The sequence below is a fragment of the Aotus nancymaae genome, unplaced genomic scaffold (assembly GCF_030222135.1).
Source record: "Aotus nancymaae isolate 86718 unplaced genomic scaffold, 86718_ANA_hifiasm-v0.15.2.pri h1tg000117l, whole genome shotgun sequence".
Classification (NCBI taxonomy): domain Eukaryota; kingdom Metazoa; phylum Chordata; class Mammalia; order Primates; family Aotidae; genus Aotus; species Aotus nancymaae.
In genome coordinates, this window is record NW_026988532.1 from 2,631,165 (window position 1) to 2,655,047 (window position 23,883).

The following is a 23,883-nucleotide window of genomic DNA, read 5'->3' on the forward strand; positions in this document are numbered from 1 at the left end:
CTTTTCCTTCTGCTGCCAAAACACTGTAACATTGTTCATCAATTTACAAACAGGAATGTTTTTTCAAAGTGTGAAACTGTGGAAGTTTCAAAGTATGAAATTCTATAAGAACTGTCACATCAGATGATTCATAATGACATGAGGAATTTTCTTTTTGGCTATTTGCAATCTCTATATAATACCTATATAATATATTTTCTTTCTGAGATAGGATGGAGGGGGCTTCTATTTTCTTTATTTTATAAAATAATGGCATGTTTATTGTAGAAAATATAGGCATATACATATAGAAAAGGATTTGAATTATACCAGCAAGAGATTATTATTGATATTTTGATTTAGCATACATAATGTCATAACACTTGTCATAGACATTTCTCATTAAATTTAACTTTCTAGTATATTTTAAAAATTTGCCATGTCACTAAATACTCCATAAAGGCAAATTATAATGTTGCCTAATATTATATTGAAATGTAAATGTAATGGTTGTAAACATTTTTGACACAATACATAATACCCAGTGTCTCTCAAAACAATGGATATTAGAATTATCTGGGTATGTTTAAAACATACTTGCATCAAGCCCAGATTAAAATTAAAGTCTCTTGAATTTGGACCTGAATACCAGTAATTTTTAATATAATTATTATGTGAGCTGCATATTTAAGTGGAAAAAATAAAAGATGATTCCACTTGGTCCAAAACCATAAGTAGACCCTCTTTCATTGATTCTTTCATCCTTTAATGGCACATCCTTTAATTCTAAACATCTAATGTGGAAGATTTCTAAGAGTAGCTGATTCTACATGGTTGAGGAGGACATAGGGGACTAGAAAATGAGGAGTAACAAAAGAGATAACCATCTCATGATTTTACCTTTTAGGAGTATTTAATAGGAATTTAATTTAATCCCCTATTAAAATATAGGCTATACATATACATATATATAAATGTGTGTATATATATGTGTGTGTGTGTATATATATATGTATATATATATATACAAATGAAAGAAAAGGAATCATTTGAATTCAATCCACAAGAGATTATTATTTATATTTGGCTTTAGTGTACATAATATGATAATACTTGTCACAGACATTTCTTGCTTTTTTAACAAATTTAACTTCACAGTACATTATTGAAAATTTACCATATCACTAAATACTTCATGAAAGCACATTTTAATGTTGCCTAATGTTACACTGAAATGTAATGGTTGCAAATGTAAAATGATAATGACACATTTTATCTTTAAGGTATTAAGAACTCAATTTCTGACACCAGTTATTGAAAGAATTTAAAATGATAATGAAACTTCATCTGCAAGAGTACCTGTGGATTTAAAGTCATTGACTAACCTTTTCTCCTGCTTGACCGGAAGGACCTGGGTCTCCAGTTGGGCCTGCTCTACCTTTGGGGCCTTCAGGGCCATCTTCCCCTCTTGGGCCAATTTGACCAACTTCTCCCTGAGGCACAGAGTAACAACATTCTTATGAGTGGAAATGAAACTGCCTTTACAAAGATTATAACAGTGAAAAAATTATGACAGTGAAAGGGATCTGATCTGACAAACTTCATCTTGCCTTTTACCTTCAAACTGCCCTTGATCATTCCTGGGCATGGGCCAAGCTAACACTGGGAGAAATGTAGTTTATAGTTCAAATGATGACAGTTCTTCCCCAAACAAATCTGCCTTTGTAAAAACTAATACAAGGCCACAAGGTTAGAATTATGAGAGGGGTGTAAATTCCACTAAAATGTGGGCATAGTAAAGAGTGACTAGTCATTGTTCCTAAAGTCACAATGTTTATAACTTTCCCAATTACTCCTGTAAATAACATCACTATGTAGAATATAAGACTGGCCTTTTGAGATGTCTTTTAAGACTTTTGCATTTCTGACAACCAGATGACTTCACCCAGACCCGTGACTCGTGACTTAAGTGGTCCCGTGGTCCCCAGCCAGAAGCTGACTCAGCACACAAGGACCGTTTTCCACACCCCTATGATTGCACCTCAACCCAGCACTTTCCATTTCCTAGTCTCCTGCCCATCAAACTATCTTTAAAAACCCTATCCTCCAAATTTTTGCGAAGGCTGATTTGAGTAATAATAAAACTCCAGTCTTGTATTCAGCCAACTCTATGCGTATTAAACTCTTTCTCTATTGCCATTCCCCTGTCTTGATAAATCAGCTCTGCCTGCGCAGCAGGCAAGATAAACCCATCGGGCGGTTACAAAAATATATTTGGAGAATGAAAGGCATAAATTACAGTCTTCTGAAAAGTCAGAGTTTTCAACTTTGGTGTGTTTACTCAGGTTTTTGTTCATGACAACGAGGCTTGAAAGTGTTTGACTTCTATTTAATAAATGACTGAATATATTCTGACAATTTAAAATCTACAAAAGTCTGATGCTACCATATATGACATTAAATTGCTTTTAACACATCTGTGTTGCAGAGAGAAAGGGAAAAATAATAATAAAGATCGGTCAGTAGCTTTGGAAATTACTGTTTGGAACATGAGAAAAATACCTCTATTTGTATGTGGTTTTTATCTTTAATGTTTAAGAACTTGTATATGGATGCTATTGCCCTCAATCCTGCATGCAGACTTCATTTGAATTTTAGGAAAACACATATTTCCTATAGAATGCTTCTTTGCTCAGATGTTTCAGGTACTAGCATATTACTTAAAATAAATCTTCCCAATAAAGCATTTAATTTACTTTAGATAACTAATATTTCCATTTGTTTTCTATAATGTATTATTAGAAAAAACTACTATTTTTACATTCAAAAATTGAACATCACCATACAATGAAAATTCAGGAAAGCTGCAGACATATACTTCCAGGCAGCATAGCTCATTATATATGAACAACATTTAGAACAAACTTATCAAAATACTCCTAGTAATTTGATCATAACTTTCTAATGTCCTGTGTATAAACAATACTAACAGGTGTGTGTGTGTGTGCACGCGCGCATGCATGCGTGTGTGCATGTTTATTATGGAACTTATGGAAATATATCATCTAAAAAACAATTGATACTACACTATCTCCACAAAAATTAAAATGCCTAAATCTTTGTATAAAAACTTAAAATGAGCAAAGACTTGGGCAATACAAACATTTTATTTATCCTGTGTTTGCTATGCACATATATATATACATATATATATGAATATATATTTTTTCCTTTACTTATCTTTAACATTTTAAATATATATGTGTGTGTATATATATATATACTTTTATGTACTAGTGCACATTTTCTTTATACTTACTCTGTCACCTTTAAGACCCATGTCACCTTTGAATCCTGGAAAACCATCTTCACCCTAAAACATTATAAAAAGAATTAAATAGGAGTTTAATCAGTCCTTTGGAGTAATCTAAAATATTGCTATAAAAATTTATGTGCTGATAATGAGGGCTAATTATTTTTGAGAAATATGAATGCTAGTTTTAAAACCTCCTCCTCCCTTTTCCAACTCCAGTCACAGATTCTGATCCCCACTATCATCTCATTTTTTCACGATTATTGGCTATAAATTACCCTATGATATTTTTCACAAATATGTTCATTAAATCTTCTTATTTTATGATAGAAATAACCATTCTCTCATAACAACATGTATTCTATACTAGCTAAACAAATTAAAAGTAAATATTTAGCCTGGTGTGGTGGTTCATGCCTGTAATCCCAGCAGTTTAGGAGGCCGAGGTAGACAGATTGTTCAAGCCCAGGAGTTTGAGGCCAGACTGGGCAACGTGGCAAAACCCCATCTCTATAAAAAATACAAAAAGTAGCGAGGTGTGGGAACACGTGCCTGTAATCACAGCTACTCCAAAAACTGCGGTGGGAGGATCGCTTGAGCCCAAGAAGTCAAGGCTGCAGTAAGCCATGATTGTGCTACCACAGTCAAGCCTGGTGACAGAGCAAGAACTTGCCTGTCACCCAAACCCTCCCCCAAAAAACAAAAAAAGAAAACACTTAAATAATTATCATTTTAACTTTGTATTACAAGAGCTCTGGATTAACAAATAAAATAAATAAAATGATTTTCCCTTAATTTACTAATTTATGCCTATGAATTTTATGTTGTATATTTTTTATCATATCCTTTAGATAAATGCTTTCTAGCTCAATGCGATCTGTATCTTACAATCTCCTTTCAGGTAAAATTAATTACATAAAATAGAAATTAATAATATCCTTTACATGTCAAATTGTTCATTATGGCACTATATGCACAGAGCAACAATGCTGAAAACTGGGACTCCTTTAATAAAGAGAGGAGCAATTTTGGCTATGGAAATAAGTTCTATCATTCTTATTGAAACCTGGATTTTTAAGTAAGTTTCATAAACAACCTTACTATCTCTTAAGTTCAAGAAAAAATTAAATTACTAAGAAATAATCATTCATGTATTCAATAAAATTAATTAAACAATTACTCATTCAAAGTGCTGTGGAATATTTTGAGGTTTTTGTTTTACTAGTAAAATCTGAAAGTAGGGCAGGCACGGTGGCTCATGCCAGTAATCCCAGCACTTTGGGATGCCAAGGCGGGTGGATCATCCAAGGTAAGGAGTTAGAGACCAGCTTGGCCAACGTGGTGAAATCTCGTTTCTGCTAAAAATAGAAAAATTAGCAGGGCGTGGTGCTGGGTGCCTGTTATCCCAGATACCCAGAGGCTGTGCACAAGAATTGCTTGAACCTAGGAGGCAGAGGTTGCAGTGAACAGAGATCTGTCTGCTGCACTCCAGGCTTGGCAGCAGAGGGAGACCCCATGCCTGCCCCCACCATCTGCCACAAAAAAAAAAAAACGCTCTGAAAGTGGGACATTTGGAGTCATTTTGGTACAGATGAAGTAGAAAGGGTGCTCAGAGAGGAAAGCCAGAAAGGTGATGATAATGATGACGATGCATGGTGCTGGCGGAGGGCGTGGTGAGGCAGGAGGTTATTGAGGAGGGTTTGACGGAGGGGTTGTATTTCAGCTGGTCGTAGGAAATGGATTTAATTTGAGAATTTCAGAAAAGAACATTTTGAGCTGTGTGTGAAAACAAAGCGAGGAAGGATAGGCCCAAATACCTCCACATCTTGCTGCCTAGGTGGCCTCTTTATAATACAAAATTGGTCACATCAATTTTTCCTTTAAAATATCCCAATGGTATCAAATTGCTAATAATCGATATAAGGTACCTCCGTTTACCACATGATCTAGCCCTTGTTCCTTTCTTCAGTATTTTGTCTTGAATTCCTCCTAAAATTAACCTCCCCATCCTGTGGCCTTCACTGAATATTTATTAGTCCAACAATATGCTGTCCTAAATTTACTAGATCATAGGTTGCTTTCCTTCTACTAAATGGCTGAACGCAAGAATCCTGCCTAATTAACCTGTGAGTTTCCAGTGCCAAACATGTTTTGGACCTTCAGTGACCATAATGTCCAATAATCATTTACTAAAGGCCTCAGGGTGAGTTTGGCAAGGTATATTAAAGTCTGGAAAATACCAAATACTGGGTAATTACCAATATATGAGACCTAACCCTGGAAAAAGAGATTCAAACTGGTATCTTGCATACACAAATAATTCTGGCATGCCTGGAGTTTTTTTGTTTGTTCATTTATTTTTTTCAAGAGAAACTATGCCATTTTCACCATCCTGCCCATAAAGTGGCCTTGTAAGAAGGAGGATGCTCTCTGTACTGAATGAATGTGACTGGGCAAAGGCAGAGGCTTAAGAGCTGAAAATGACCACTTAACGTGCTATTGACAACTGTCTTCTCCCAGCAGAAAAACATAATTACACAGTTGCCACACTTAGTTTACAGAATACTGCACTCCATGTCTAAAATCACTGATAGTTTTTAGAATTGTTTCAGACAGTTTTATTTTTTACTTATTTTTAAAGTAAGAACTCAGTCGACAGCGAGGCTATTTTTCTAGTGTTTTGGATTTCAGCATATTCACATTTTAAAAACAATTAGATGATTCAATTAGGTATTGCCTTACAACAAATGTCATTTTTTAACAAGTGACATATTAAGGTATTAAGGTTTCTAGTATTAAAATGACTAGATAAGAAAAAAAGAAAACATAGTTTTAGAAGATGTATAAAGGTGGAATTCATCTATGCCACCCAATTTATTGAACTGTGTTGCTCCAGGCGTTAAGAGACAAATCTGCAGCTAAAAAATGGAGAATTTTAGTCATAATTAAAGTATTAACTTCCTATTTTACTTTTGGTTAACAACTAATATCATTATATGTAAAATATTTTCCATTTTCTTCTGTCTCTTTTGAGAGAAATGATCAATTATCTTGCATACTCAGAAAAACAAAATAAATAAGGCACATTAAAAATTCATCAGTCCCAGCACTTTGGGAGGCCGAGGCGAGTAGATCACGAGGTCAAGAGATCGAGACCATCCTGGTCAACATGGTGAAACCCCGTCTCTACTAAAAATACAAAGAATTAGCTGGGCATGGTGGCGTGTGCCTGTAATCCCAGCTACTCAGGAGGCTGAGGCAGGAGAATTGCCTGAACCCAGGAGGCGGAGGTTGCGGTGAGCCGAGATCGCGTCATTGCACTCCAGCCTGGGTAACAAGAGCGAAACTCCGTCTCAAAAAAAAAAAGAAAAAAAAGAAAAAAAATTCATCAGGATTTAATCCTTCATAGTTTAAAAATATACCGAATTCTTACCATTAAAAATTTTAACTAATATTTATACAAAATTTCTCTAAATCTGTAATTTAGAAAAATAAATTGTAATATGTAATAAGACATAATTTACTACTTGATTTGTATATTAGAGAGAATAATAGATATAGCTGAAAAGTCTTTAAAAAATTTTAGGACATTTTCTTTATTTTACAGACTTCAAATGAAGGTCAGAAAAAGTAAGCTGGAAAACTAGAATGAGAACCCAGAGCTTTTGTTTCTCAATTTAAAATTTTAGTTATTTTCCTCTATATATATACTTGCATTTTCTAAGACCATACACCCTCAAAACAATGAACAATTGTTAAGATGTTTCCCTACATGCATAAAATGTATCTCAATTTTTTCCTATATGGCTTTGTCCTCACATATATCTAGTCACTTACATATATATTGATTTTTTTTTTCTTTAGAGATGGAGTTTTGTTCTGGTTGCCCAGGCTAGAGTGCAATGGTACGATCTCGGCTCACTGCAACCTCTGCCTCCCAGGTTCAAGTGATTATCCTGCCTCAGCCTCCTGAGTAGCTGGGACTACAGGCTCCCATCACTATGCCCAGCTAATTATTTGTATTTTTAGTAAAGACAGGGTTTTATTATGTTGGCCAGGCTGATCTCAAACTCCTGACCTGAGGCTATCTACCCGCCTTGGCCTCCCAAAGTGCTGGGATTACAGGCATGAGCCACTGCCTCCAGCCTAGTCATTTGTTGTTTTATTTGCTTCCGTCACTTTGCAAATCTCCTAACAAGTTTTAGCAGTTAACAACATCCCCATCCCAGTCAGGCACTTTTCTTTTAAACACTGCCTAGTCCCTCTAAAATTCTCTGATAGGCACCAATTCCAGAGAAGAACATTTGAATTGATGCTTAAAAGTCTTAACAAGAACAATTCTAAACAGAGACATTATTTTTAGTATAGGCAACCTACAAATCACATATGAAACTGCACTGTGCTCCTTTGTCAATTCAGTGAGACACTATACAGTCTTGGTATCTAGGGGTGATTGATTCCATAACCCTAACCCACCTCCCTATACCAAAATCTGTGGATACTCAAGTTCTTGATATAAAATGAATGAGATAGTATTCACTTTTAGCCTACCCACATTCTCCTGTATACTTAAAATCACCTCTAAATTACTTATAATACCTAACAAAATTTAAATGCTATATAAATAGCTTTCATATTATATATTTTTAAAATTATTATTATTGTGTATTGTTGCATTGGTTTTTTTTTTTTTTTTGAAAGGGTCTCAATCTGTCATCCTGGCTGGAGTATAGTAGCTCAATCAAGGCTTATTGCAGCCTGGACCTCCTGAGCTCAAGCAACTCTCCCTCCTCAACCTCCCAAGTAGCTGGGACTACAGGTGCGTATCAGAGCACTTGGCTAATTTTAAAAATACTTTGTAGAGATGAGGTCTCACTATGTTGCCCAGGCTGGCCTTGAATTACTGGGCTTAGGCAATCCTCCTGCTTTGGCATTCCCAAGTGTTGGGATTATAGTCATGTGCTACCATGCTCAGTTACACTGTAATTTTTAATTTAATGTTTTTGTTTTTTATCTTTGATCTGTGGTTTATGGAATCTATGGATCCAAAACCCATAGGGAGGCCAATTGGTACTCTGAAGTTCATCTATGGTGATCAAGATGAACCGAGATTACTATAAAGTAGCTGAGTTAATGTGACATGCCTGGCCTTTTTCATAAAATATATCTGACAATTTATAAGGTAAAGAGGTTTACTTTTAGAACATAACAGCAAGTTTTTTTTTCAGATAAAACATAATGGATATAATAAATCTATCCCTTTTTGTTATGCATTCCTTATTGGAATGCATAGGTTTATTTACAAATAAACCTTTTGATAATATTGTAACTATGAAAATAAATGACTGTCCTTGAAAAAATATTAGCATTTGACATTGTTTGGATATTTGACATCCAAATCTTATATTGAAATGTAATCCCCAATGTTGGAAGTGGAACCTGGTTGGAGGTGATATGATCCTGGGGGTGGATTTTTCATGAATGGTTTAGCACCATCCACTCGATGCTTTCCTCCTGATAGCGAGTGAGTTCTCGGGAGATCTGATTGTATAAAAATGTGTGGAACCTTCTTCACCTCTCCTGCTCCTGCTCCCAGCACACAGGAAACCAATGTCCTCTTTGCTTTCCACCATGACTGGAAACTTCCTGAGGACTTCCAAGAAGCAGATGCCAATATGCTTTCTGTGCAACCTGCACAACTGTGAGCCAATAAAACCTCATTTCTCTTAAATTATCCAGTCTCAGATATATCTTTATAGTAGTGCAAGAACAGTGTAATAGAGTATGGTATTATGAGTATGATATTAGTAATAGTTGATACCCATGTATATCTCACCAAACCTAATAATATTTATACTATAAAACTATGTGTTGTTTTAACTTCGTATGTAATTTTGTAGTAAGAATTAATTCAATAGTGATTCTGAGTGTATTAGTTCATTTTTATACTGCCATAAAGATATTACCTGAGTCTGGGTAATCTATAAGGGAAAGAGGTTTAATTGACTCACAGTTCCTCATGGAGAGAGAGGCCTCAGGAAACTTACAGTCATGGAAGAAGGCAAAGAAGAAACAAGTATCTTCTTCACAAGGTGGCAGGAGAAAAATAAAGAGAGAAGGGAGAAGCACCAGACACTTATCAAACAACCAGATCTCGTTTAAAACACACTCACTATCAGGAAAATTATGGAGGAAACCACCCCTATGATCCAATCAACTTCTACCATGTGGCTCCCTAGACAGATGGGAATTACAATTTGGATTATAATTCGAGATGAGATTTGGGTGGGCACACAAACTCTATCAGAGTAATGTCATTCCCTTTGCATTTCATCATAATCTTTGAAGGATTTGGGCTCTGAACTCCTATTAAATGTATCCTTGAAAAAAAATCTGAATTTCCTATTCTTCAGCAAAAGCCAATTATCTATAAATGCCCTATAAAATATGCATGCCATATTCATTCATAGTTTTAGGTACATTATTTCATTCACTCTTGGCTGGTTTTAATTTTATCTCTCTCTTATTAACACTTTTGATTTCTGTATAATATTAGATAGAAAGACTTCCTCTTTCCCCAGTTGATTTAGTGTTCTTCTAACTTTCCTGTTTTGTGCCAATTTTTTAAAATAAATTTTGAGGATTTCAGTAGGAAAAAAAGGAATAAACATTTATCTGTCATGCATCAAACTGGATAACATCTAAATACTGTAGCAAATCAATTCCTAAGGCCAACCCCGAGATTTACGAAACTTATGCATGTGTTTAAAAAAATGCAGAATTAATTCTCTTTATGATATATGTTATTTCCTATTCTAGTATTTAGCCCTCATCACAAGATATAAGACATTGCTTTTAAACTGCCAGGATATAGGGTACAAAATCAGACTAGCATTGTGTAGTATGTAAGTAATCACTCAATATACACAAGAAATAAAATGTCTGTTGAATAAATTTAAATGTTAACATAATATATAAAAATTAAAACCACCTAAACAGTTACATTTTACCTTTTCACCTTTAGATCCCTTGAGACCTCTGACACCATCTGCTCCCTATGGAATAAATTAGAAGTATTAAATGACTATAACACTTTACATTGAAAGTAAATAATGTGAAAACAACTTAAGAGTTACCTTTACTCCTCGGGGGCCAGGGTAGCCAATAGGACCCTGTGGACCAGGAGGACCCTGAAAAAGATTAATTACCACTTATATGTATAATAAATTGAAAGTGCTACTCATTTACATATGATAATTTTACCAAATAATCTACAAGGATATAGTTTACTTCTACTGCAAATATTTGATAAAGACTTTTTGGTAGTTTACTGTTTCTAGAATCAGATATGATGGGAAAAAATGTGACTAGCATCACTCACTCAAAATTTATTATGTCATAAACTAATGCTAAAATAAGATATTGAAATAGGCCAATAAGGTAAATCTTATGAGCATGTAAAATAATGTAAATAATTCAATAATTAACAATTAGATTTTCAACTTAAAAATATGCTGTGCTCATTGTCTATAACAGAGAGTTATTGAAACACTAACAGGATTGATAATTTCAAATAGAAAATTATACATTTGTAGCATTCACTTCATCAAGAATATAATCAAAATTATATATCTTCCACAGATGGTTTTATTTCTCTAGTCTACCTAGAGAAAGCATTCTATAAATCATAATTTATAATTTCTGCAGTAATACTGAAATTTTAATGCTGTTTTAAAAGACTTCAAAACAACTGTAAACAAAATGATCTTACCTCCGCTACTGTAATCTAAAGTAGCACTAACATTGAATATGCACGTATTATATTTCACTTCGATATTTTGATAACCATTGGTCTTAAATTTAACATTTTTTTAAATAACAGTTACCAGAAAGTAATAATAAAACTGTTACTGAACATAAGCAGTTCAGTGACATTGAGCAATTCTTCTCCAATTTCATTGTTTTATATTATTACCATTTACTCCATATATAATACACATGCAGAATGTGCATGTATTCCTGGCCATGGGAATATTTTTTTTTTTTTTTTGAGACGGAGTTTCGCTCTTGTTACCCAGGCTGGAGTGCAATGGCACGATCTCGGCTCACCGCAACCTCTGCCTCCTGGGTTCAGGCAATTCTCCTGCCTCAACCTCCTGAGTAGCTGGGATTACAGGCACTCGCCACCATGCCCAGCTAATTTTTTGTATTTTTAGTAGAGACGAGTTTTCACCATGTTGACCAGGATGGTCTCGATCTCTTGACCTTGTGATCCACCCGCCTCGGCCTCCCAAAGTGCTGGGATTACAGGCGTGAGCCACCGCACCCGGCCCGGGAATATTTTTTAAAAACAGAGAATATAGTCTAATTTCTAAAATTGCTAATATAAAATTAAAAATAGTCTAAGGTATCTTTTTTATGCCAAAAAAACTATATGAACGTGATTTCTGTTTAAATGTTAAGAAAAATTCTTTAGTAAGACCTACTTACACTAAAGATGAGACATATCTGATATTTTCTAATATTCATATCCCTTAGTGATCATAGCAAAACATATATGTGTGTGTGTGTGTGTGTGTGTATATATATATTTATATATGAGAGATGACCAAATTAAGCCATTTTCTCTTGGAAATTTAGTGACAGGACATTTAAATGAATACTTGGAACCTACCAGAGCACCCTTTTCTCCAGACTGGCCTTCTTTCCCAGGATGACCCTATATTTAGCAAAAAATACACTGATAATATTCAATAATAACACAGTTGATAAAGTATGAAAGTATTTCTTTTGTTATCAAATCTATTGAAATCTTACTCTTTAAGTTTCTAAAAGAATGAACGTTTTGGCATCAATGTGTATGGCTTTAAATAAATTGGAAACTATGGCATTTGGTAGTAAACATAATAAGCTTATATTTGATGGATGTTAAGTTTCTTCAAATACATAATGTATTTGAGAGAGCTTAGGAAAAGCACATAAAACAGTACATATTGTTCATTAACAATTCAACCCCAGTGTCAATTAGAGTCTTATATAAAGGCATTTACACCTGCCATATATTTTGCAAATTAATCAAATAATTATATGTGCACCTTCAAAGGGGCACTAAGACATGTGGGTAGGACAACTGAAAATACAGCAAGATCATAAATACTAACAGTATTAATAATCAACTTACTGAGATTCAGTAAACAAAAATGTATAGCCACATCACAATTTATACTCAATAACAAGGAGAGGTAGGATGAGACATCTTATATTCTAGCTCCAAAAATCCAAATATGTAGTTTAAAGAGAAAAAAAAAATGTAAATAACAAATGTTTTAATATAATAACTGTAGAGATTATATACTTCCATTATTTATTATGACTTACAGGGAAATAATAAATATTGCTATATTTCCAGAAAAGAAAGAAATCCCTGAAGACTGAGGTCTTTTCATGGAAGATATCTGAGAAAATTTATGAATGGTGAGGAACTTCACTTGGACTCACAGAAACAGACACTTTGAAAAGGAGGAGAAGATGGAGAAGGGCTCTCTATGAAAAGAAACAGAGTAGGAAAAGGTAAGGTGATGGAAAATTTAGATCATGCTAAGAAAATGTGATTGGACCTGCTTACCTGCAGCTAATGGTTAAGGAGGAAGTAAAAAATATATATATGAGATTCTGGGAAGGTTCTAGCTTAGAGTGCCAAATGAGTTTCTACAAAGGCCACTGTGAGCTCATTAAAGATTTTGCAATAGAGAAGTGACATGATAAAAAGGTATTTTAGTGAGATCAATGTTTAATTAATGGCTCAATTCATTTTTATTACTGACCTCATATAATCATTTCTAAAACACATATAGTATCTATTTTTAAAGATAATGTAAAGTAATTTTAATGACCATGTGGCTGTTACTTACGGGAGGCCCATCAGCACCAGGAAGTCCAGCAAGTCCAGGTTTTCCTTGTGGTCCCTTATCAAATAGAGAAAATAAATTATTAAAAAAATAAAAATTCCTAGGTATAAGTGGTCAGCTAAAAATAAAAAAAAAAAAGAAAAAGAAAAGAAAAATAAAAATAATTTTGAAAAGCTTTAACTTGTACGTATACTACTAATGAAATTCTTATCTTGAGTCACTGGCTTCAATCTATAAATAATAACCATTTAATTAACTTTTTAATATATTATTTGGAGAAAATGCCATATCAAGATAAATTTAAACCAAATTTAACATATTAAAGCTATGCTAGATTTTAGCCTTCTTCTAATCCTAGATGTGTCTTTTTCTAAATTAGAAAATTATTTTTTGTGATACCACAATAAACTGAAGCTTAGAGAACAAAAAGGAAAGCAATATAGGTCAAAATGTGTGGATTTATATCATTAAAAAGTAAACATTGGATTATTTCCATCAATAATATCAATAAGTACTAATTCAAAAAATTACAATAGTAACATTGATGAAATACCATTAATTATTAAAATATTTTGTGAAATGTTATGGTGTCATAGTTATTCATAGGGAATGAAGGAAAGTAAATCTATTTTAATGTAAAAGAACATATCCTAATAGGAAACCAACAAAATAATAACAAAGTAATAATTCAACAGATCACTCTAATTCACATTTAACCACACAGAGTTTCAAATCACGTTGAACACAACCATTGCTAAGTTTGGAACATGGTAAGAATCACTATTACAAGAACCAGATCCTTTCTTTGGAGAAAAGTAGACATTCTCCTAAGAATATTAAATTTATCACTTCCTAGAGCCCAGATCATTATTATTTGCTAATCAAGTTATTATCCAGGATTCAGAAACAATAGGAAGGTCAAGGACATATTAGCAAGCCTAAATCCTGGACATATTTTTGGGCTTCTTCCATCCTCAAAGAGTAAATATAAACATTTTATTCACATTTCCTGACATTGCAGTTTTACAAGAAAGTTTCAAGTAAATCAGCATAGAACAAAAAAGAATTAAAAGTAACCTTTAAAATGAAAAATTAAAAATTTTTAATCAAAAGTAATGACATCTCATTTAAAGGACTGCACGTTTCAATCCTCTTCACCTGTCTGCAAAGTCGTTCAATCAAGTAATTTAACATCATGTAATAAGTATTATAAAACACAACAATTTTACTACCATCATTTTTCCTGCAATTTAAATTACCTTTTTCTCTCAAGGCAAAATGTAGCATACAAAGATATATTTCTTTAATTATTATTATCAGCAAATGTGATATTTTTATGACAATGACCTTTTGCATATTAAATACCATATGGATTTTTATGTTGCTATATACTTCAGAATAGACGAGAGGCCAGGAGTGGTGGTGGCTCACACCTATAATCCCAGCACGTTGAGAGGCCTAGGTGGGCTGATCACTTGAGACTAGGAATTTGAGACCAGCCTAGGCAACATGGTCAAACCCTATCTCTACTAAAAATACAAAAATTAGCAGGGCCTGGTGGTGTATGCCTGTAATCCCAGCTACTAGGGAGGCTGAGGCAGGAGGATTGCTTGAACCCGGGAGGCAGAAGTTGCAGTGAGTGAAGATTGCTCCACTGCACTCCAGCCTGGTGGCAGAGCAAGGCCATCTCAAAAAGTAATGATAATAATAATAAATAAATAATAGGCAGGAAATATTAAAATTCTTGAACTAGAAGATGGTTATTTAATCAAACTAAAATGAAGACATCGGGCCAGGCACGGTGGCTCATGCCTGTAATCCCAGCACTTTGGGAGGCCGAGGCGAATAGATCACGAGGTCAAGAGATCGAGACCATCCTGGTCAACACGGTGAAACCTCGTCTCTGCTAAAAATACAAAAAATTAGCTGGGCATGGTGGTGCGTGCCTGTAATCCCAGCTACTCAGGAGGTTGAGGCAGGAGAATTGCCTGAACCCAGGAGGGGGAGGTTGCGGTGAGCCGAGATCGTGCCATTGCACTCCAGCCTGGGTACCAAGAGCGAAACTCCATCTCAAAAAAAATAAATAAATAAAAAATAAAAATAAAAAAAAATCAAAAAATGAAGACATCTCTTTTAGAATGGAAGTTCCATGACAGCAGAATATCTTCTGCTTCCTTAACTGTTTGCTGTTTCCTTGGAGGGATGGGGAAAAAAGTTGAGAGAATATCATATTTTTAAGATTTTAATAAAATAGTAAAAGTGTATTGAATGTTTCTATGTACTGTGTTAGGCAATTTATATGCATTGTCCACTTTCTCAAATAATTACAAGAAATAGTATCAACTAAGAGTTTGGGTAAATTAGCCAATGCGAATATGTGACAGCATTGCAAATCTGGATGAACCTAGGTTCCTATCCACATCTTCAAAGTTCCTCCCTTTAACTAATATTTATTTTGTTTCTTGCTATTTTATACTAGACTCAGAGACTCTGTTATGTAATACCAATTGCTACTAATATATGAGTGAACTCAAAAATAAAATTACAGGAAATATTTAAGGGATATCACAATTTATCACAGAATATATTCAGTATATTTATCAAAAATGTCTGAAAAAACAATATAATTATCTATTTTAATTAACTTAAATTGTATAAAATATTTTTACTAAAAATAAAAGCACAGGCTATGATAACTTAGTGTAAAACATTGTTTTTGGACAGTAAAAATATATGACATTAGTTAAATTATATTAAAAATGTTGAATTATACCATGATACAATTGAAACATTACTATTTACCAAATTTTCTGATAGAAGGCTCTTAAGCCAGAATAAATAAATCATAGTTATCATTAAAAATAAAATAGCTTCTACTTTTTAATATAGATGTAACACAAAATTTATATTGTAGATGTATTATAATTAAAATATGCTTTCCTCATATTCTTAAGTACCTTTTTCCTTTTGTTGGTAAGAGATTGGTTTTGAACGTACTGGCTGAATATGTTCAGATCAAAGACAGAAGCAATATATACATAAGGCATCTCTCTTCATCCACCAGAAATGCAGTAAGCCAGATTCTATCTTTTATCTTGTTGGCAAAGGGAATTCAGATATAACAACTTTCCCTAAGAGCAAATTCCTCTTAATAATCTAGTACATACATGATAAAATCATGGTAGAAAATTTAATAGGTCCATGTGTCAAGTGTAATGTAAAATAAATATGCTGTATTTATAATGTGCTAATTTAAAGTATGAGTGACCCAGATTAAAATCTCTGATCTAAATATTAAAAATCACCTTTAGAACCTAACATAACTCATAGACACTTTCCAGTAGTGCTCTGCAGCTATGTCTAACACATGCATACTTTTGAAAGTACTTAAAAAGTACTTCAAAACCACTTAAATCTGGTATGTTGCTCTTACAACTCAGTATTAAGATAAATAATCCAATTAGAATATTAACCAAAAGATAACAGATATCTTATCAAAGAAGTTATAGAAATGGCCAATAAGCACATGAAAAGATACTCAACAAAAGTAATGATTAGGGAAATGCAAATTACAGTCACAATGAGACACCATTTCACTCCAACAAGAATGATCTAATCAAGAAGACAGACAATAACAAACATTAGTGAGAATGTGGAGAAATTACTATCCTCATACATGGTTGTTGGGAAGGAAAAAATGGTACAATCAATATGGAAAAGAGTTTGGAATTCTCAAAATATGAAACATAAGTTTACCATAAGCAGCAATTCTACTTCTAAGTATATACCAAAAAGAAATGAAAACACATCTGTATAAAGACTTGTATACAAGTATTCACTACAGCACTGGTATGGATGACAGCGAAAAAGTATAAACTACACATATTCTATCAACTGCCAAATAAAAGTAAACAGGATCAGCTGGGCACGATGGCTCACACCTGTAATCCCAGCACTTTGGGAGGCCGAGGCGGGCAGATCATCTGAGGTAAGGAGTTCAACACCAGCCTGGCCAACGTGGTGAAACCCTGTCTCTACTAAAAATAAAAAATTAGCCAGGCGTGGTGGCAGGTGCCTGTAATCCCAGCTACTCGGGAGGTTGAGGCAAGAGAATTGCTTGAACCTGGGAGGCGAAAGTTGCGGTGAGCTGAGATCATGCCACTGCACTCCAGCCTGGGGGTTACAGAGTGAGATTCTGCCTCCAAGAAAAGAAAAAAACAAAAAAGTAAACAGAACCTGGTATAGCCAGTCAATGGAATACTATGAGGACAATATAAGGAGCAAAGTACTAATATATGTATGCTACAACATGGATGAACTAAAATGAAAGACATAACGATCTCATGTGCATTCATATGACTAAGTCCATATATTAAATTTATTTGTAAGTTTCATTTATATGAAATATTCAGAAAACTCAAAAAGGCAGAAAGTCAATTCGTTGTTGACTAGGTTTGAGGGGGTGGAAACAGGGACTGCAAATTAACACAAGGTTTATTTCTGGAGTGGTATAAATATTCTGAAAGTTAGATTGCGGCACAACTGTAAATTTTAGTAAAAATCATTGACATGTACACTTAAAACAAGTGAATATTCATAGTATGTAAATTACACCTCTATAAAGCTGTTAGTTCTTTTAAAAAAGTTGATATGTTCGTAGAAATCAACAAAAATAAATAAAGAAAAAAGGTGTTGGAAAGAGCCAGCTAGCAAGTTGCTATGACTACTGGGGACAAAATATTACTCCAGGAATCTCACAATGGAGATCAGGGGAAAAGACATGTCTTTAATTAAAGATTCATTCTTTTGATGCAGACATCGAATTATTAACAAGAACATCATTTGTCATTCATATATGAGATATGCTGGCAATGACAACTTCACAATTTTCCTTCCTCATATCTTCCTACAAATCTTTTATCACAAGCAAACCTAATTACTTTTTTGTAAAATAATGAAAAAGAAAAGGAGACCTAAAGAAAAGAGAAAATATTCATTGATACTAGTATGTTCCTGAAATTAATATAGCTAAGAATGTCACATTTGGAAGCTGTTTAAATGGTAACTGAAGTTTTATCATTCACAGTTTAAGAACATATGAACATATGAATATGAATTCTCCTCACACTCTATGTTCACATCAACTCCAGATTAATTCCTTATGTGCTGAGCTATCTAGAGATCTTAAAAGAAATAGAAAGCAGACCTTATACCTGCCTAAAGTTGCTAAAACAAACACTTTCACCAGGCATTACTAGAACAACAGAGTAACTTACTTTTTCACCAGGAGCACCAATTGGACCTTGTGGACCAGGAAGACCCTATTTTAAAAGAATTTATTTCATACATCAGAAATCAAATCACAGTAATAACACTTTTAAAACAGTGAATTATTAGCTGACTATAGTACACAGAGTGAGTTATTAGAATCTCTCTCTATATATGTATTCCCATACACCCCAAACAATTTTAGAACACGATGAGGAGTTTTACACAAGCTACTCTTTTTGCAAAGACTTTACTGTGAGCCTATTCAGAACACTCCTGCAGGTGGCTCGCGGCATTCCTGAAACACAAATTGACTCATTTTTCTCTGGGAAGAAAGGGGCTTCTGCCAGTTTGCTCAAATTTTAAAAAAAGAAAAGTATGTCTTTTCCTACATTCACATATTAAATATTGGTAGGTCTACATACAAAATTGTGAGACTGTCAATTTTCTTATGCAAAGATAGCATCTTTCTCCCATTATTTCAAAGGAGCTGCAATGGCTTAGACTTACTTGAGGTCCTGGATTCCCTTGTTGACCTGGAGGCCCAGGCTCCCCTTGGGGACCCTGCCACAAGAAAATATAAAAATTATTTAATGGGCTATGCTACACAATAGAAATTTTCTTCTCAATTGGAAAATGCCTCCCCCTTCACCTACAATCAATTTTCTCTCAAGATAATCTGGAAAATATTACAAAGTATTAATGCAAGCTATAGCTAATCTACTTAGCAAAATGTAAGAAATCTTTATATTTTAGATTTAGCAACAAAAATGGCTTGTTAGTGCTTATATTCAAAGATGAGTTATTTTTTCACTATTTGCTACATACCATGTTCCCTTTTGGTCCTGGGGGGCCATCTACACCTGCCATGCCCTGCAATGAAGAGAAAGTAGGTATGGTTGTTTATATGTTTTAATGCTAAAATAGAAAATCAAAAGGTGAATCTAATAGCATGATACCCAGTACCCTAAGCGACTAAAAATCATTTTAGGATTTAATGGAAATGAAGAGACAAGACCTATACTTTCTTATCCATGTCCACTTGGGAGACAATCTAGCAACATTTTCCACTGCATGCTGGGGAATAATCACGAAAGCAGTAAGATAGATAATTAAAAGGAAGAAAGAAGGAGAGGAGAGAATGATGAGTTAAAGTGAAAGGCAGCATCTTTAGCTCTTCAAATATGACAAAGCAACTCTTGGCTGTCTACTGAGGGCTTTTACGGCCTCTAAAAGGTTGGCAACATGCTTTCCCTAGAAAATCTTCAATGTTTCCAGCAATACATACGGGCTGCCCTGGAGATCCTGGAGTTCCCCTGGGACCCAGCAAACCTCGTGGGCCCTAAGAGAAAAAGAAGAAGCATGCCTTCATAAAAAATGCCCTGAAAACACACCTCTTCCAATGAGGAAATACTAAGGTTATTTTAAAGTGAAAATATTTGGACCTCATTTATTAACGCACTGAAAGTGGTGTCCATAACATAAACATCTAGTGTTTATATTGATCCAAAAGCCAGAATAAATAATAGTTTTTTTAATACCGAAACTGCGTTTCTTTGATGCTATAAATTTGAATCAATTGGGGAATTTTTAAAACATGAAATAGTTTAATACTTTCAATAAGACACCTTTCTGTCATTTTCTGATTTCAATGGCAACTTCGAACATTATTATTCAATCAGATATACTATACAAACAGAAGAGTCCTGATTCTCATTTATTATACATTTAGGTAAATTTCATATTAAAATAGCATTCACTGAGGAAAGAAAACGACCAGCTGTGTAACTATATATGGAGATTACAGAAGCCATTTTTGAGAAGTTTCTTAAATTATCATTATTTGTACTTGATTTCTTCATTTCTTCGTTTTCCTCTTCCTATACCTGCTCACCTTCTTTTCCTTCTTTAGAGAAGTCAGCAAAATCTAAATTCTCTCCCACTTACTTGAACTTACTTGTCAAGGATCTAAAATGTGGCACAAGGTAGAATGTGGCAATTTAAAGCAAAATTAGGAGGCCTGTTTCTAGCTTAGTTATTTTGTTAGCTAGCTTTGGGTTACTTTGTTAGCTAGCTTTGGAAACCAGATCAGTTTCCTCATTTGGAATATTTGGTGGAGAAAAGTGATATAATCCTTATGTCTGGTATATTCTAAGTGACATATTATTTTTTTCTTCTGGTAATAGGATTCATTACTTCTCACTACATAAATAAATTTTGGAATTATGGATGACAGAATAAAAAACAAAACAATGAAACAGCTACAAACACTAGTTAAGGTAACTTTTTCGGCTGGAAAGATGTTACATTCCACAGACTTTTCCCTCAATTGTCTAAGATTTTCTCTGTAACAAAAAAAGAGCTCTATATATGCTTTTTTATTTTTTTTGTATGACAATTAACTGGTTAGCTTAGCTAAGACTACAATATTTACCTAAGTTTATCATTGCTTTTATATGTGTAACACCAGTCACTAGTCATAAAATAGAAATATTGTTTAAAAATAAAAAAGTAAGTTGCTTACAGCTTCACCTGGAAGACCTCTTGGTCCAATTTCTCCATCTTCTCCCTGTAATTGACAAAATTAATGAGAGTATATAACATTTAGATGATGTATCATTTCAATGTGATTTTTTTATTATGTTTTAATTTTAAATATTTCTTAAAGAAATGAGAAGAAGTATTAATATACCCTCATTCCATCATCACCCGGAGGACCCGGAGGACCTTGAGGACCTCGTTCACCCTGTTAAGTCAACATAAATATGATTAGCATACGGAAATAAGTAGAATGCTTACAAGTCTATGAGGTAGCTGTCCTAACCAAATAAAACAGGACATTTGGCACGAAAAACATACTGTTTATTTACTGTCTTCAAATATTTTGTAGATAAATTATAATTTAACAATTTTAACTGGCTTTACATGTTACTATGCTAATAATATTTTATAATTATAATGTAATAATATTTTCCTCTCAATTTTCAATACAAAAGGTTTATGTAAAATAAGTACCTAAAATAGTTTTCAGATATTTAATTAATATGAGTTAAATTATTTAGAAACATTTTGCCGAAGATTGTATTAAATATAGATATACTTTGGTGATTTTTACTTAAATATTTTCTGCTTTTAAGTAATTTACATAAAATCAAAATAACTCATGGGACTAAAGAAATTTGGTATTTTTTTAATGGATAAAATTATTTATTGATCCTTATATGTTAGACACGCATTATATGTTCTGCCAGACATTCAGAGGGTTTTCTTTTCTTTTACTATGCTTTTTCTTCTCCAACTTACTTAAAGGCTGTCCTATCCTCATTCTTAATGCCGGAAAAGAAAGATCTATAGCTGATCTTTTTCTGAGAGATTGTCTAAATAATTTCCTATTAAAAATATCTACTGGATTACTGTTCAGGATTATGGTTTCTTTAGCCTTCATGAATTACAAGTTCTTGCATTGTATTGAAAGCTTTTAACATCACCAAAAAATAATATAGTGCCTAGTATATCACTGTATTAATGACAAACTACCTACAGATATCTTCTTTTGAGTATATTTCCATAGACAAAAAAAATTAGAGGTGAAATTAAATGTCCACTTTGCTTTTATGTTAATGTGATATTTTCCATATACATGTATATATTCTATTATATTTATGTTTACATACAAGGAATATTATAATGTCTAAAAATATTCAAAGAACTTACCACAAAGAATGCCACATGTGTAATTTTACTTATTTTCTTCCTAGTATCTATTAGATGTAATAATTTATTCAATGGATTCACAAATGTTTAAATTAATTTTTCTTCTTTTTCTGATTTCCTAAATTGTCGTCAATTCTAAAATATTTTATAAAATTCCCTGAAAAAAAAGAAATAGATGTATCTTACCCTGTGACCTTTGTCACCTGGCAGACCTGGAAGTCCATCAAACCCTCGATCTCCCTGTAAAACCATCATCATCACCATCACCATCATCATCATCATAATTTCAGTCTAGATATATACTAAAATTTGAACATAAAATGTTCTTTCATATTCAGAAATTTGATTTTTAAATATATAAATTTCCAGGGTGAACTGACACACAGGATCTGAATATAAAAATATGTGAGCTCCTGACCTTTGCCCCAGGTTCTCCTGGCATTCCTCTTCCTCCATCTGCACCTGGACGGCCCTGATAATGCCAACAACATGATTAAACAAAAGGGACTCTTATTACCAGCAAGTATGTAAAATAAATAAATAAATTTAAAAACTAATGATCATCACTGATGTCTTCAAAATACACAAAGAAAATAAGTCATACCCTTTTTCCAGGTTTTCCTGTTGGACCAGGGGGACCCTGGACACCTCGAGGGCCCTATATCAAGACATCATAATTAAACCATATTTTAGAATTCTTGGTCAAGAAACTCCATAACACCAAGAGAGATGGTTTCAGAAACTGATATTCTCTTAGCTTTACCTTAATCGTTCAAACACAAGAAAATTATTTCTATGTAAAAGTTCAGATAAAGCAGAAGACAAAATAGATAACATAAAATAAATACCTATTTTTTTCTAAATGGCATCTTACAAAAAAGATCGTATCACTTAACTTTATATGTAGACATGAGGTTACATTTAAGTAAAAGAAATATAATGAGATATTTTAAACTTAAAAAATGTTCCTGATTACACATTTTATTTCCAAAACCTTGTGGTTTCAAATTTCCCTTGATGGAACAGACTCTGAACCATCTGTCCATTTCTCTTCTCTTTTCAATCCTCTTTCTTTCACTTTTCTTTCATTTTTTTGATGCTCTTTACTAGATATTTCTTCTTTCATTGCACTTATAATCTTGGATTGTAATTGTCTTTTCTCATGTTTGAATCTCCCATTTAGATTGTGAACAGCTAAGGTCTTTAACCAATCTATTTTTCCCCACTATACTCCTACAATTTAGCACAGTGCCTGGTACATATCTCTTTCAATCAGCTACAAAATTCTTGAGGACAATTTGGCAATCCCTGAAGCAAATTAATGACTGGCACCATACTATGGAAAATTAAAGGTTTAAACTTCTCATTATCTTTGTCTTCAGTAGCAGTACACTACAATGTGTCAATATATACCTTATGTGAGGATCGATAGGCATGTTTTAAAATAAAATTATTCAGCTAATAATAGGTCAAATGTAGTTCCACTTTGAATATTACATAGGCCTTAATTTTTAACTACATACACTTTTTAGTTAATTGAAACACTATACATATCATAAATACGGTAGAAAAAAGTGAAACCCACATTTGAAAATCACTGTGAAATGTTCATTCTAGATATATAAAATTAAGATCGTCTAGAGGCCAGGCATGGTGACTCATTACTATAAAATAGCACTTTGGGAGGCCCAGGAGGGCAGA

General features: G+C 33.5%; 1 protein-coding gene across 11 annotated transcripts in view; it reads right to left on the reverse strand.

Annotated features, from left to right (window-relative positions):
* The window catches only part of COL11A1 (collagen type XI alpha 1 chain), a 213,134-nt gene that overhangs the window by 103,905 nt on the left and 85,346 nt on the right, over nt 1-23,883 (reverse strand). For all 11 annotated transcript variants that reach the window (XM_064371085.1, XM_064371076.1, XM_012438753.3 and 8 more), the window contains 15 exons: nt 22,787-22,840; nt 22,601-22,654; nt 22,369-22,422; nt 21,161-21,214; nt 20,993-21,037; nt 19,757-19,810; nt 19,297-19,341; nt 18,979-19,032; nt 18,477-18,521; nt 13,204-13,257; nt 11,967-12,011; nt 10,429-10,482; nt 10,303-10,347; nt 3,299-3,352; nt 1,365-1,472 (listed from right to left, as the gene is read on the reverse strand). In XM_064371085.1, the coding sequence (XP_064227155.1) occupies nt 1,365-1,472; nt 3,299-3,352; nt 10,303-10,347; nt 10,429-10,482; nt 11,967-12,011; nt 13,204-13,257; nt 18,477-18,521; nt 18,979-19,032; nt 19,297-19,341; nt 19,757-19,810; nt 20,993-21,037; nt 21,161-21,214; nt 22,369-22,422; nt 22,601-22,654; nt 22,787-22,840 (819 nt within the window). The remainder of the gene's footprint in view (nt 1-1,364; nt 1,473-3,298; nt 3,353-10,302; nt 10,348-10,428; nt 10,483-11,966; nt 12,012-13,203; nt 13,258-18,476; nt 18,522-18,978; nt 19,033-19,296; nt 19,342-19,756; nt 19,811-20,992; nt 21,038-21,160; nt 21,215-22,368; nt 22,423-22,600; nt 22,655-22,786; nt 22,841-23,883) is intronic.